Source organism: Rhinolophus ferrumequinum, chromosome 22 (assembly GCF_004115265.2).
Source record: "Rhinolophus ferrumequinum isolate MPI-CBG mRhiFer1 chromosome 22, mRhiFer1_v1.p, whole genome shotgun sequence".
Classification (NCBI taxonomy): Eukaryota; Metazoa; Chordata; class Mammalia; order Chiroptera; family Rhinolophidae; genus Rhinolophus; species Rhinolophus ferrumequinum.
This window is the reverse complement of record NC_046305.1, coordinates 16,259,377-16,273,228: the sequence shown is the minus strand read 5'-3', so window position 1 is coordinate 16,273,228 and position 13,852 is coordinate 16,259,377. Positions and strand designations below refer to the sequence as shown.

The window sequence follows — 13,852 nt, the reverse complement described above, 5'->3', positions numbered from 1 at the left end:
GCAATGTTACATGTCAGATTTACTCAATTTTTTAAAAATCAAGAAAAACCAATTGTAGGTTAAAAAGGAATTACTATGACGCACCCATTTCCTTATATAATAAAACCAGGAGTCTCTCAAGAGTCTTAAAATGATACCTTGAGCAACAAGTCATTTATAAAGAGAGGGACATACTTGTGCGCACACCATGGGTTCTTCAACTTACTGGTACAATGGTCAACGAAATATTTAAGCTTCATTATTAATAGCTCCACTTTTTGGAGTTGAGTAAGAGTGAGAAGCTAAATTAAATGGATATAAATTATTTTTTAAAAAAGCAAAAGTTGTTACAAAGCTAAGTATGTACAGGGTTGATAGACTGGAAATACAAGAAGTACAAAGGACATAGATGGCTACACATTTGCTCGGACTGAGCAAAGGGAATAATACAATTTTAGCCTGGACAAAAGTACACAGGATACCAAACTTGAATGAGAACGAAACTTAAGAGATGAAGTGAAATATACCACAAGTGAAGAATAAGGGGTTGCTTTATTAGAAGCTGGAGAGAATCTACCAAACAGCGCCAGCTATCTGCTCAGTCATAAGATCTACCTTATACATTAAGCACGTGTTTTGTCTATCTTAACCAAAAGTGGTACCAGGTCTTTAAAGATACAAACTTGAAAGAAAACATTTGATAAAGGGTTTACATCCAGAACTCTCAAAACTCAAAACACTCCAATTTTAAAATGGGCAAAAGATTTGAACAAGACACTTCTCCAAAGAAGATAAATGGGTTCCAATAACATGAGAAGATGCTATCATAAATCATTAGGAAAACATAAAAAGCAAAATGACACATCTATTAAAACAATAATACCAAATTCTGGTTAGGATGCAAAGCAACTGAAACTCAAATTGCTAGAGGAATTACAAAATTTTAAGGTCACTTTGGAAAACTGGCCATTTCTTATAAACACCCTATATGACACAGCAATCCCATTCCTAAGTATTTATCCAAGTGTAAGAAAACATTTTCACACAGCAACCTGTGTGTGAATACAGCAGCTTCATAATCTCCAAAAACCTGAAATCTAATATCCTTCCAACTGGTGAATGAGTAAATTTCATCCATCCGATGGACTACTACTCAGGAATAAAAAGAATGAAGTACTGACAACACGGTGGCTCTCGGAAGCATGCTAAATGAAAGGCCAGCTCAAAAGGCTCCATTTATACAGCCTTCCAGAAAAGAAAACTACAGGGGTAGCAGACACACAATGGCTTCCTCAGGTGGGGATGGCAGTTGACTACAAAGGGGCACAAGGAAATTTGGGGAAGCAATGGAAGTCATACCTTGATTGTGTTGGTGACAGATTGTGTTTTTTGACAAAACTCAAAAAAACTACACTTGAAAAGTTAAAAAGTCTTCTCTTTCTAGCTTAACTCAAAAAGTATGAAACCTTGAAAGGAAAAGGCTTAAAAGGCTTAGGACATGTCCACATTTTACCTCACTATAAATCACATCAGGGAACCATTTATTCCCACTGGCCGTGCAAGGGTTATGTACACAGCTAATGTAGGTTAGCCCATAACCATTAGTCTATAAGAGTTGCCAAAGCTCAGAAAAGATTAGAACTTATAAAGAACAGGACGTTGAAACCGGTTTGTAGTTAGGAACACTGAGCCAAGCTAGTAACAGACTTGGGTGTCTGCCACCTCACCGTCCAGGTTCATAACCTGCAATTCTGCTCAAGCTCTCGGAGCTGAGTGATTTTCAAGAGTGGGTTTTATTGGCAAAATAGCCAAAGAGTCACCAACAGGGAGCAGGACTGGCCCATCAGTCCAATCTGAATCAGAAAAGGACTATGGGTGGCACCATTTCCGAAGGTAGAAGATGCATTTGATTATTCAACAGTTAGCTATATTCCCTCTAAGAAGAAAGGTGAATTCATCCCAGCTGACAATAGGGAGCTGAAAAGAGTTCCAACAGATGGGTGGATTGGGAGAACTGTCAAAAGTAGTCTGAGACATACAGCCTAGGCTCTGGACGGAGACCGAGAAACCATCTAATCAACCTGGATCAACCCTGAAAGGGGGAAAGAAAGGTTCCCGTAAGATGGCCAAAAGATCAAAATAGACCATTAGGTTTGTCTTGTGTCCCCTTTCATGTGACAGGCAAAGAACATAATAGGAAAGTGTAATTAACCTACCTGTGAAGTTCTAATCTGTGCATCCCAAATGCCTGCTGCAGGTCCTAACGAGGACACAATGGGGTAAATACCTCAATTCTTTAGCCAGTTTTTCTTTGGCCCAGAATGCTGGGAGAGCTGGGGCTGCTCCAAACCAGGGGATCCTCCCTGGTCCTCTCTTGAGGGAAATGGACTATCTTTTGTAAAATAAGTTGGAAAAGACTAGTTAGTGTGAAATGGTGTCAGGAACTTTGCTGGAATAATCCTCATGGATGCCTCTCCTGAAGTTATTGCCAGCTCCTCACTAAGGCAAAGCCAAGGGCATTACGTTGAGAGCCCTTCCCGGTGGTGACCCCATCAGTCCTGCTTCAGGGTATGCTTATTGAAGAATGGAGATTTTAAAACCTGAAGTTGCTCTTCTAAGGATCTGATGACTCGTATGCTTTCATCAAAACAAATATATGAAAGCAGTCTGCAGATTCAATGCAACTCCTATTAAAATATTAATGGCATTCTCAGAACTCGAACAAATATTCCTAATATTTATATGTCATCTCAAAAGACCACAAATAGCCAAAGCAAACTTGAGAAAGAACAAAATTGGAAGTATCACGCTCCTTCTGATTTCAGACTATACTACAAAGCTACAGCAATCAAAACAGCATGGTACTGGTACAAAAACAGATGCTTAGGTCCATGGAACAGAATAGAGAGCCCAGAAATAAACCCTTATGTATAACTTCAGGAGAGGCATCCATGAGGATTATTCCAGCAAAGTTCCTGGCACCCTTTTTATACTAACTAGCCTTATCCAACTTACTTATAAAAGATAGTCCATTTCCCTTGTGAGAGGACAAGGATTGGAGCAGCCCCAGCTCTTCTAGCATCCTGGGCCAAAGAAAAGCTATGACAAAGGAGTCAAGAATATATGATGAAGAAATGAAAGCCTCTTCAACAAGTGATGCTGAGAAAACTGGACAGATACATGCAAAAAAAAAAAGAAGAGAGAGAGAGAGAGAGAGAGAGAGAGAGAGAGAGAGAGAGAGAGAGAGAGAGAGAAAGAAAGAAACTAGACCACTCTTACACCATACACAAAAATAAAATCAAAATGGATTAAAGATTTAAAACCACAAAACTACTAGAAGAAAATATAGATAGTAAACTATTTGACATCAGCCTTAGTAATATCCTCAGGGGTATGTCCCCTTAAGGGAAATAAAACAAATGGGACTTCATCAAATTAAAAAGCTTTTGCACAGTGAAGGAAACCATTGAAAACAAAAAGACAAGCTACTGAATGAAAGAATATATTCGCAAATGATATATCTGATATGAGGTTGACATCCAAAATACGTAAGGAACTCATATAACTCAATAACAAAAAATAAACAATTTGATCAAAAAATGAGCAGAGGACATGGAGACATTTCTCCAAAGAAGACATACAAATGGCCAACAGACATATGAAAAGATGCTCAACATCACTAATCATCGGGGAAATTGCAAATCAAAATCACAATGAGATAACACCTCACACCAGTCAGAAGAGCTACTATCAAAACGTCAAAAAATAACGTGTAGGTGAGGATGTGGAGAAAAGGGAACCCTCCCATTGACCGGTGGGGTTGCAAATTGGTGCAGCTACTATGGAAAACAGATTCCTCAAAAAACTAAAAATAGATCTACAATACGATTCAGCAATTCTACTTCAGGATATTTATCTGAAGACACCGAAAACGCTATGTTCACTGCAGCGTTATTTACAATAGCTAAGATATGGAAGCAACCGAGAAGTCCATGGATAAGAGAATGGATAAAGAAGATATGCACACACACACAGTAGAGTATTACTCAGAAATAAAAAAGAATGAAATCTTGTCATTTGCGACAACATGGATGGACCCAGAGGGTATTATGCTTGCTAAGTGAAATAAGACAGAAAAAGACAAACACCATATGGATTCACTTGTATGTGGAACGTAAAAAAACAACAAAAAACAGACTCATGGAAACAGAGATTACACTGATGGTTGCCAGGGGAAGCAGGACCGGGGGATGAGTGAAAAATGTGAAGGGGAATGCAGTCACTAGTACTGTGGTAAGTATACATGGTGGCAGAGGGTTATTAGACTTTCTGTGATTATCACATTGTAAGGGATATAAACGTCAAATCACTCACTATATTATATACCTGAAACGAAATATAATTTTGTATACCAACTATACTTAAAAAAATTAAAACAAACAAAAAAACCCGTATGTTTTACAAGGTGGGGCTTAATGATCCCTTTTTAACTGAGTTATTCCAATCCAGAGGGGGGACCCAGAAAAGAAAGTGTATGGGGTGGGAGGAAAGGGGACCCTCAACTCCTGCAATGTACAATTAGGGGGAAAAAAAGTATAAAATTTAAGATCAGAAAAGAAGGCAATGAAGACGGGAGAGAGAAAAAAACAAAACAAAACAAAAAAACCCTGACATTTCAAAGAAACAGAGACTAAAAAAATGTTCAAAGAATGTTTCTAAATCAAAATAATAAGACTATAAAGTTAGAAGAAAACATCTTCACATACCAATGAAAGGTAAGAAATGTTGAAATAATTGATGAATGCACAAAATAAAAGACATACAGACTAAGACAAAATCAAAATCCACATGAATAAAGGTGAACTATGTGGAAGTACACAGGTGACAGGAGTGAAAATAAATTTTCTACAAAGCATAACCTATATTAAAAAGCTAAGAAGGAAAAAGCAAGGGAGGGAGGTAACAAAGCAGAGCCCAAACCGAATAGTAATGACCCCAAGCAGTTAAGAGAGAAAGACCTGAACAAAGTTCTTCTGGTGCGAAGGGGATGTTTTGGCTCCTGGGGAAGACAAGAGGCAGAGAGCAGAGACGCGGGAGAAGGTTCTCCTTCCCTGGTTAATATATGGCTTCCTACGCCAACATCTCAAGCTCATGGGTCGTACCCAGAGCGCTGGTGAACATCTGAAGTACGTTCTCTTTTATCGGAGAGGGTCACTTACAATCATACCTTGTACACAGTTCAGAAATACAATTTAGAAGTAAAATGAAAAGCAATCTCTTACTAAAAATAATTTATTGTTTTTAAAAAATAAATGAACATTTATAATAGACTACCAAATTCGATTTAACCTAATCTATTAACAAAAGCATAATATATTCTGGTAAACAAGGATTTCCAACTTGCTGTATAACTAAAGTCAATTAACCACTTGGTTTAACTAGGGGCAAACATCGGTCACTGCCACCTACTCCCATAAACTCATGCCGCTTCACATTTCAGGGGAAACTCCGCACAGGGGTCCTCCCTGCTTTTCCCGTTAGAAATGCATTGGAAAGTGACGAGCCTCAGGAAGAAAGGAGGCTGTTGTGGCAAGTTGGAGCTGAAGTCAAAATTCCACTTTCAATACCTTGGCGCCAGTGGAAGGGATGTGAATTATAGTTACCGGGTCTCTGTGGAAAACATTCTGATAGTAAGACAGCCCAGGGAAAGATGTCATTTGTGGAATGTGATGAGAGGGTCGGTCACGCCCTAGTCCTTTCTTGGAGTTTGGAAGTGTCTCCGGTCAGGTAACCATATTGACGGCTGAGAGGGAAGCTAACGCAGTGCCTTCCTCAGATGCCCCCGTGGCTCCTGTCCTGAGACGACTAAAGAGACGCCTCTCCTTTCCTTACACATCCTGGCTCAGTATCAGCAGCAGAGGTAGCAGGTGTTGTCAGCTTCAGAGGAGCTGAGCCCACAGCTTATCCCACAATGCACTAGGCTTTTTAGAGAACCTCACTGAGATCGGCAGTAACAGGCAATCACCTTTTTATACCTCTGAGACATTTCTCATGAGTCTCCTGGGTTTGGCTCAAAAGGTTGAAGCTATTCTGTGGTTCCTGAAAACAAATGCAACTCCTTTGAAGTTACAAATCAGCACTTAGGCCTATCGTAGAGCATGTCGTCACACCATCCCCTGTTTCTGGCCTCCATGTAGACAGATGCATTGCACTGCTGCATGGTGTATTCCATCTCCACCAGCTGGCGGCATCCAATGGTTAACTTTTCCCTAGGAGATAAAGAGCTGTTAAATCCTGCAAGGCCGCTAGCTGGTCAGACACAGGAAAACAATCATAATTCGACAGGGTAACAATGGCATCTGAAGTACATTCTTCGATATTCGAGAGAGAAAACACCAAGAGTTGTGGTTCCTTAGTACAGACAAAACAACATGGGATGATAAGCACTTAGAATCGTTCTCAGACAAGCAACATACAGAATCCTGATTCAATTCCTAGGATTCAGGAATGCAGGTTCTCAGGGCAGACCTGCTGCCAACAAGCAAAGTCGGGTGCTTGAAAACAGTCCCGTGTATGGTCTCCCTCTCCCAGCAGGAGATGGGCCGATGTTAAAATGTTCTAAGCCAAGGGGTTAGCAACGCTGGGGAGTAGATTGTATACTTTTTCCTCTTATTTAGCTTGGGAGTTAAAGAACAGGTAGACTAGAGGCTACTAAGAGAATGCACCTCCCGACAGGCACAGACACTGGACAGAGGAGAGGACGTTGACAGACCTTCGACTCTTAAAAATAATTGCTGAAATACTTCACCTAGCAGTTAACAAAATAACACTAATTACTCTAAACCAGAGGTGGGGAAGCAGGGAGTAAGGCGTAGTATATCCCACGGCTACACACAATTTTACCTGACATGATGCCTACCTGGGCTCTCAAGAGTCTAGAGTCCAAATATCACGGAAGGAAATCTACTTAAATGTACTGGGAGATGGTTTACATACGTTTATGAAGAAAACCCGGCATCTAGTACAGCGCCTGGCACAGTAGGTGCTCTAGAAATGACAGTTACTTGTATTACGTAAATTACACTGTTATTACTTCCTTGGCTTTTACGTTATGGTCGCTCCGAGCCATGGCCAGGGTGTTGGGAGGATCTCTAGCGACTGCTGCCCACTGCGCAACCCCCTCCCCGTGGATCCCTTGATGTAGGGGGCAAAGGAAAACATCAGGGAATAGGGTGAGAGGCAGTAGTGGCGGTAAAACTAAATACACCATATTTTGAGCATCCTCCATTCCTGAAGCTGTGTGGTTTCTGTGAGGCTGATTAAAACCTGACTTGGGGCTTTGTGTTACTCTAGTCCTATTTTCTATATTTAGATTGCTTAAAACTACTGTTATGTTGCTGGCAATTCTTCACAACTACTCAAAAATGATTTTCGGAAGACTCTTAAGAGATCCAAAATAGGAGAGGTACAAATGTTTTCTTCAAACTTAAAAATGCAACAAAAAGGGCAGGTCCTTATCCCTGTTCTTGGTTATTTATTCCACGTATAAATAAAACTCCTTTAGTAACTAGACTTTGAATCTATTTTTGTGTCTTTTCTTTTTATCCTTTTTTTTTTTTTTCTCCTCTCATAGTTCAGAGGTGAGCTCTCGCTCCCCTTTTCGTCCTACTGGCATCTGGTTTCTTTATTTATATGAGTTACCATTCTGACAATGGATTATCACCTACAGATTCTGTTTCCTGCAGCAAGTTGTCATTGCTGATTGGGGAAAGTACTGAGTGCTTTTCATTGTGTATGTTTGGTCTATACTAGATTATAATCATAGGAATTCTTGAGTTCCTTTTCCCTATGGCTTATAAGTAGAATGGCAGAGTATTAAATGTGGGAGTACCTAAACACCTTTGCCTGCCATTCTATAACATCTCCCGTGAGTCACCTCACCAGACACAAGTGTGAGAGGCCGCCCATTACATATTTTGATATCTCTTAATTGCTCAAAAGTTTTTCCTTTACGTTGTTCCTAAAAACCCCAATATATCTGACCAAGTCTGCCTAAATTAAAACAAAAAGTCATTATCCCGTTTTCCTCCAATAATACAAATGTTTTATGTCTCTTACAGTTATCCTGTTTCTTTTTTTCCCAAACTAAACAATCCCAACTCCAAATCCTCCCTGGAACAGAGCTAAAGACTGGAGGTTGCTTCTAGTCCTGTAATTCTATGTTGCTCATGAGATCTCTGCAAAACTGCTGCTGTTTTTCTAAATTGTCCTATTACGGGTATCAAATTGCTTGACCAAATCTTAGGTCAAAGTAACTGGAAATTTTATCAAATCAATTAAAAAAATAATTCCAGCAACTGTTTGATTCATTTCTATGGCTATTTTTGTCAAAATGGCATAGCAGTAGTGAATTTGATCTAATTCTAATTTTTGATGCAGTTTTTCCAAAATTCTTTCTAGGTACAATGAAGAAAGCCTACAATGGAAGCCTACAATGGATATTTATCTTACAACTTTCTGAACTTTTCTATACATTTGTAATGTGTATCTCAAAGAAAAATGGAATACAATGTAATCCTAATGTAAAAACAATATTTAATGCAACATAACTCAGTGACGAAAGACTGAAAGCTTTCCCCAAAAATTAGGAACAAGATAAGAACGCCCACATGCACATCTTCTACTCAACATTTAACTGGAAGTTCTACACAGTAATTATATGTGTGCGCACACACACACACAAATAGGCATAGAAATTGTAAACAAAGACATAAGATCATCTCTATAGATCCTAAAGAATCCACAAAAAAACTGTTAGCACAAATGAACTAATTCAGCAAAGTTGCAAAATAAAAGATCAACCAAATAATCAGTTGCATTTCTATACACTAACAAAGTTTGAAAAGGAAATAAAACAATTCCATTTACAATAGCATGAAAAAGATTAAAATACTTAGGAATAAATTTAACCAAAGATTTGTATACTAAAAACTACAAAACATTGCCAAAAGAAATCAAAGATCTAAATTAGTGGCATCCCGTGTTCATGGATTGGAAGACTCAACACAATAATACTCCCCAAAGCAATCTACAAACTCAATGTAATTCCTATCAAAATCCCCAAAATCTTTTTTGCAGAAAGGGAAAAATTGATCCTAAAATTCACACAGAATTTCAAGGGACCCCAAACAGCTAAATTTTGAAGAAGAAAAATAATGTTAGAGGACTCACAATTCCTAATTTTGAAAACTTACTAAGTAGCAACTTCAATCAAAACAGTATGGTACTGGCATAAAGACAGACACACAGACAGATGAAACAGAATTAAAAGTCCAGAAATAAATCCTCACATATAAGGTCAATTGATTTTCGACAAGGGTGCCAAGATCATTCAATGGGAAAAGAATAATCTCTTCAACAAATGCTGCTAGGACAACGTGATATCCATGTACAAACGAATGAAGGTAGACTCCTACCTCACATCATATACAAAAATTAACTTAAAATGGACTGGTGACCTGTTAGAGCTAAAACTATAAAATTCTTAGAAAAAAAATTGGGGTAAATCTTCATGACCTTAGCTTTAGCAATGGATTCTTAGATATGATGCAAAAAGCCCAATCAACACAAGAAAAACACATCAATTGGACTTCATCAAAATTGAAAATTTTTGTGCATCAAAGAATACTATCACGAAAGTGAGAATACAATTTACAGAATGAGAGAAAATGTATGCAAATTATGTACCTGAGAAGGGCTTAATATCCAGGACATAATAATACATCAGCTGCCAGGTGTCAAGGTGGTTGGTAAGGACAAGCCAAAAGGAACAAGTAACAGTTTATTCATTTACTGTGACACTGCAAGCAAGAGGCCAAATGAGAAGCGCCATCTCCCTAGCGCTCTGTTTTCCCCACTGAATGCGCCAGGCCAGGGTCAGATGACATGTGGTACAGATACAGGGGGCAGCATCGTCTCACTAAGACTCCTGCCTCTCCATGGACACAGGGGGCCAAGGGATGGAAGAAGGGTGTCTTAGTCCATTCAGGCTGCCATAACAAAATACCACAGACTAGGGGGCTTACAAACAACAGAAATTTATTTCTCACAGTTCTGAAGGCTGGGAAGCCCCGGATCAGGCACCACCAGCAGGGCACACTGTGGTGAGAGCCCTCTGTCATCACAGCACGAACCCCATTTATGAGGGCTCCACTCTCATGACCTAATCTTACCTCCCAACGGCTCCACTTTCTAAGACCATCACATTGGGCAACAGGATTTCAACATATGAATTTTGGGGGGACACAAACATTCAGACCACAGCAAAAAAGAGCTAGAAGCAGAAAGGCATTGAGTTGAAGTGGAAAAAAATGCCTTAGCCAAGGCCCCCAAAATGAGGTCTCAGCAGAGATGTCTCAGCCAAAGCCCCCAATAAGGAGGACTTCAAATGGAGTCGCCTGGGCTAGGAATGCAGGTATCCCTGTAAGCATGGCTGCCCGGGGGCCAGGGGCCTCAGCACTGCCTGCAACTCCAGCCAGACGACTGCAGTGCACGGGCTGTGTACCACATCTGGTATGGGGGAGGCAGCTTCTCCCAATGGAGCCTGCTACATAAAGCCTTGTAACTGCCTGTGGTCAGGCCTGAAAGCTGACACATAGCATTTTGGCCTGGAGCTGGATTCCTTGTAAAGGAGTCTTATAAAGAATCCTTGTAACTCAACAAGCCAATTAAAAATGGGCAAAGGATTTGAATAGACATTTCTGCAAAGATAAACAAATGGCCAACAAACACATGCAAAGATGCTTAACATCATTAGTCATTAGGGAAATACAAAACAAAATCACAATGAGATAAAACTTCGCACTCATTAGGATAGCTATTAATTAAAAAAAACAAAAGGAAAACAAATGCTGTCAAGGATGTGGAGAAATTAGAATCCTCATCATTGCTGCTGAGAAGGTAAAATAGTATAGCTGCTGCGGAAAACAGTTCCTCAAAAAGTTAAACACAGGGTGGCTAGATGGCTCAGTTGGTTAGAGTGTGAGCTCTGAACAACAGGGTTGCCGGTTAGATTTCCACATGGGCCAGTGAACTGCACCCTCTACAACTAGACTGAAGACAACGAGCTGCCACTGAGCTTCCGGAGGGGCGGCCAGATGGCTCAGTTGGTTAGAGCACGAGCTCTCAACAACAAGGTTGCCAGTTCAATTCCCACATGGGATGGTGGGCTGTGCCCCCTGCAACTAAGATTGAAAACAGCGACTGTACTTGGAGCTGAGCTGCGCCCTCCACAACTAGATTGAAGGACGACGACTTGAAGATGATGGGCCCTGGAGAAACGTACTATTCCCCAATAAAATTTATTTAAAAAAAATTAAAAACCAAAGTTAAACACAGAATTACCGTCTGACCCAGGAATTCCACTCTTAGGTATATTCCCCACCTCCAAGTTGGAGAAGAATTCAAATCCTTGTACACAAATAGCAACACTATTCACAATAGCCAAAAAGTGGAAACAACTCAAATGGCCATCAACAGATGAACAAAATGTGGTGCATCCATACGATGGAATATTATTCAGCCATGAAAAGGAATGAAGTGCCGATAGATGCTGCAATGGAGATGAGCCTCAAAAACGTCATACTAAGTGAACAAAACCTGACATAAAAAGTCGTATGTTGTATGATTCTATTTACAACATCCAGGATGGATAAATCCGTAGAGAGAGAAAGCAGATTAGTAGTTGTGGCGTCTGGGGGAGGGGAAAACAGAGAATCACTGCTCAGTGGGTATGGAATTTCCTATGGGGGAGGGGGATGATGGAAGTGTCTTGGAACTAGACAGAGGTGATGGTTACACAACAGCGTGAATGCACTCAAGGTCACTGAATTGTACACTTTAAAATGATTGTTAATCTTACGTAATGTGAATTTTACTTCAATTAATAAAAAAAAGAAAAAAGTACATTTATTTTGTGATATCTTCTAACTATCACAAATAATAAAGTCAAATTTACTGCCAAGTACGACCGCCTCTATAGACACAAGAAAAATGCAATTCTTTTGTAATTAAAGCAGAAACATCCAGGGTCTAGATTATTTTGCTTTAAGGCTTTTTCCTGTCTAAGGCTTCTTGGACAGAGCAGGTCATTAATTTATCACAGAGGTTCTCAAACTTCAGCGTGCCCTGGAGACACTGTGAAACAGATTGCTGGGGTCCACCCCCAGAGTTCCTGATTCAGGTCTTGGATGGAGCCTTAGCGTTTGCCTTTCGTGCAAGTTCCCAGGTGATTCAGAAACGCAGGTCCTGTAACCACAGCTCTGAGGTAGTCTAGAAGATACTACCCATGGAGCTGCTTCCTGAAAGCACTTGTCACAAGGGAAAGAGAGCTTCTGATATGATGCCCTCTTAGGCGGCATGTCATTTGGGCATGCCAGGGACTTTATGAGGCTGATGTCACAAGCCAGTTTGCATTTCAAGAAGGAAACAACTTTAGAGACTTGCCTGGCAAATATACCAGAACACTCTGTCAAGAACCTACAGTGCAAACAAAGTGAATCAAATAACGCTCCTAACTACTTTCTCATATATATAAAAGGTACCACAGAAGATATATGTTTGGTACTCTCTTTGATAATCTCATTAATCTTCCATCCTGAATTTCCTGAGTGAACTCCTCATGTACTCAGAACAAACAGTGCACACACCCCACTGGCAAGGCAAAGGTCTGTCGAACAGTCTACAAACTACAGAAGACAGAAAACTCGGCTTTTAGATCTGAACACCAAGGTTCTCCAGTGTCATGGAATTCAATTGGGGATCAAAGCTACATTCAATCTGAAACCTTATTTCCTTGCTTGATCAGAACCTATAACACAGTTTTATGTTCCTCGGCTACTTAATTGCCTCCCGAGTGCAAAAAGTATGGTCTTGGGCACATCCTCCTTCACAGATAACACTTTATAAATCAAAACCAAAAATCAGCAAATTCAGACAATTTAAGGAATTGTTTCTGCCAAGTTAAAACCTTCTTCTGTTCTCACCTCTGAGCCACAGGAAAATTGCCACCTTTTATCTATTGCATTTGGCTCTCTGTCTAGTATGAAGCACTGCCACCAAAAGAACCTCTCTCTTTTGGCAGCTTATTTGAAAGCTGTGGGCTGCGGAGTACACCAAGGCCAATATGGGACATAACATGCTCACTGTAAATATGGCAAATAATTTTAAAACAAACAACAGAGAAACAAATCTAAAAGCTATTAACCAAAAACCTGCTGAACAGCAATTTCTATTTTTCAAATGCATTCAAGATATTAGATATATTTGATTTCAAAATCTTCCTTTTGGATATAAGAGGGAATTTATTAATATCATAGTTCAAATTCTTGGCATTGTAAGGGAAAGAAAACAAAGAGAAACACAAATACAACTGCTTTAACTGCCAACATTCAACTTTGGCCCAAGCACCCGCCCCCCCCCCCCCCCCCCCCCCGCCTCCCCGCCTCCCTGTAACCTCCCAATGATTCTAACAGTAAGCTGAAGTCAAAATAATTTTCGACATCTGATTGGAACCATCCTGCAAGGGACTCTGCCCTCCAAGTTATCCACAGTGAACTTTCTCCACCTTCAAAAATATGGCTAAGGTTGATGGTTGATACAGATGATGTATTTTTGACACAAATCTCATGTACACAACCTTTAAATGTAAATTGGCTGTAAAGATCTATAAATAAGAGTCTAACTGATTGATAGTCTGAAGATTATGGCAAAAAAAAAAATCTCTCTCATGCCCAGCTACAATAGATTATGCATGTGCACGGGTTTCAGATTTTCTTGGAAAAATACTTGAATCTAGTGAGTGAACTTTCAGAGC

The 13,852-nt window shown here is 39.9% G+C and overlaps 1 protein-coding gene across 5 annotated transcripts in view; it reads right to left on the bottom strand.

Annotated features, from left to right (window-relative positions):
- Positions 1 to 4,599: 4,599 nt before the first annotated feature.
- The window catches only part of SWT1 (SWT1 RNA endoribonuclease homolog), a 79,516-nt gene continuing 70,263 nt past the window's right edge, over positions 4,600 to 13,852 (bottom strand). For 4 of the 5 annotated variants that reach the window (XM_033092952.1, XM_033092953.1, XM_033092954.1 and 1 more), the window contains one exon: positions 4,600 to 6,248. In XM_033092952.1, the coding sequence (XP_032948843.1) occupies positions 6,113 to 6,248 (136 nt within the window). In that variant the 3' untranslated portion in view covers positions 4,600 to 6,112. The remainder of the gene's footprint in view (positions 6,249 to 13,852) is intronic. The other variant, XR_004421604.1, reaches the window with a different exon arrangement.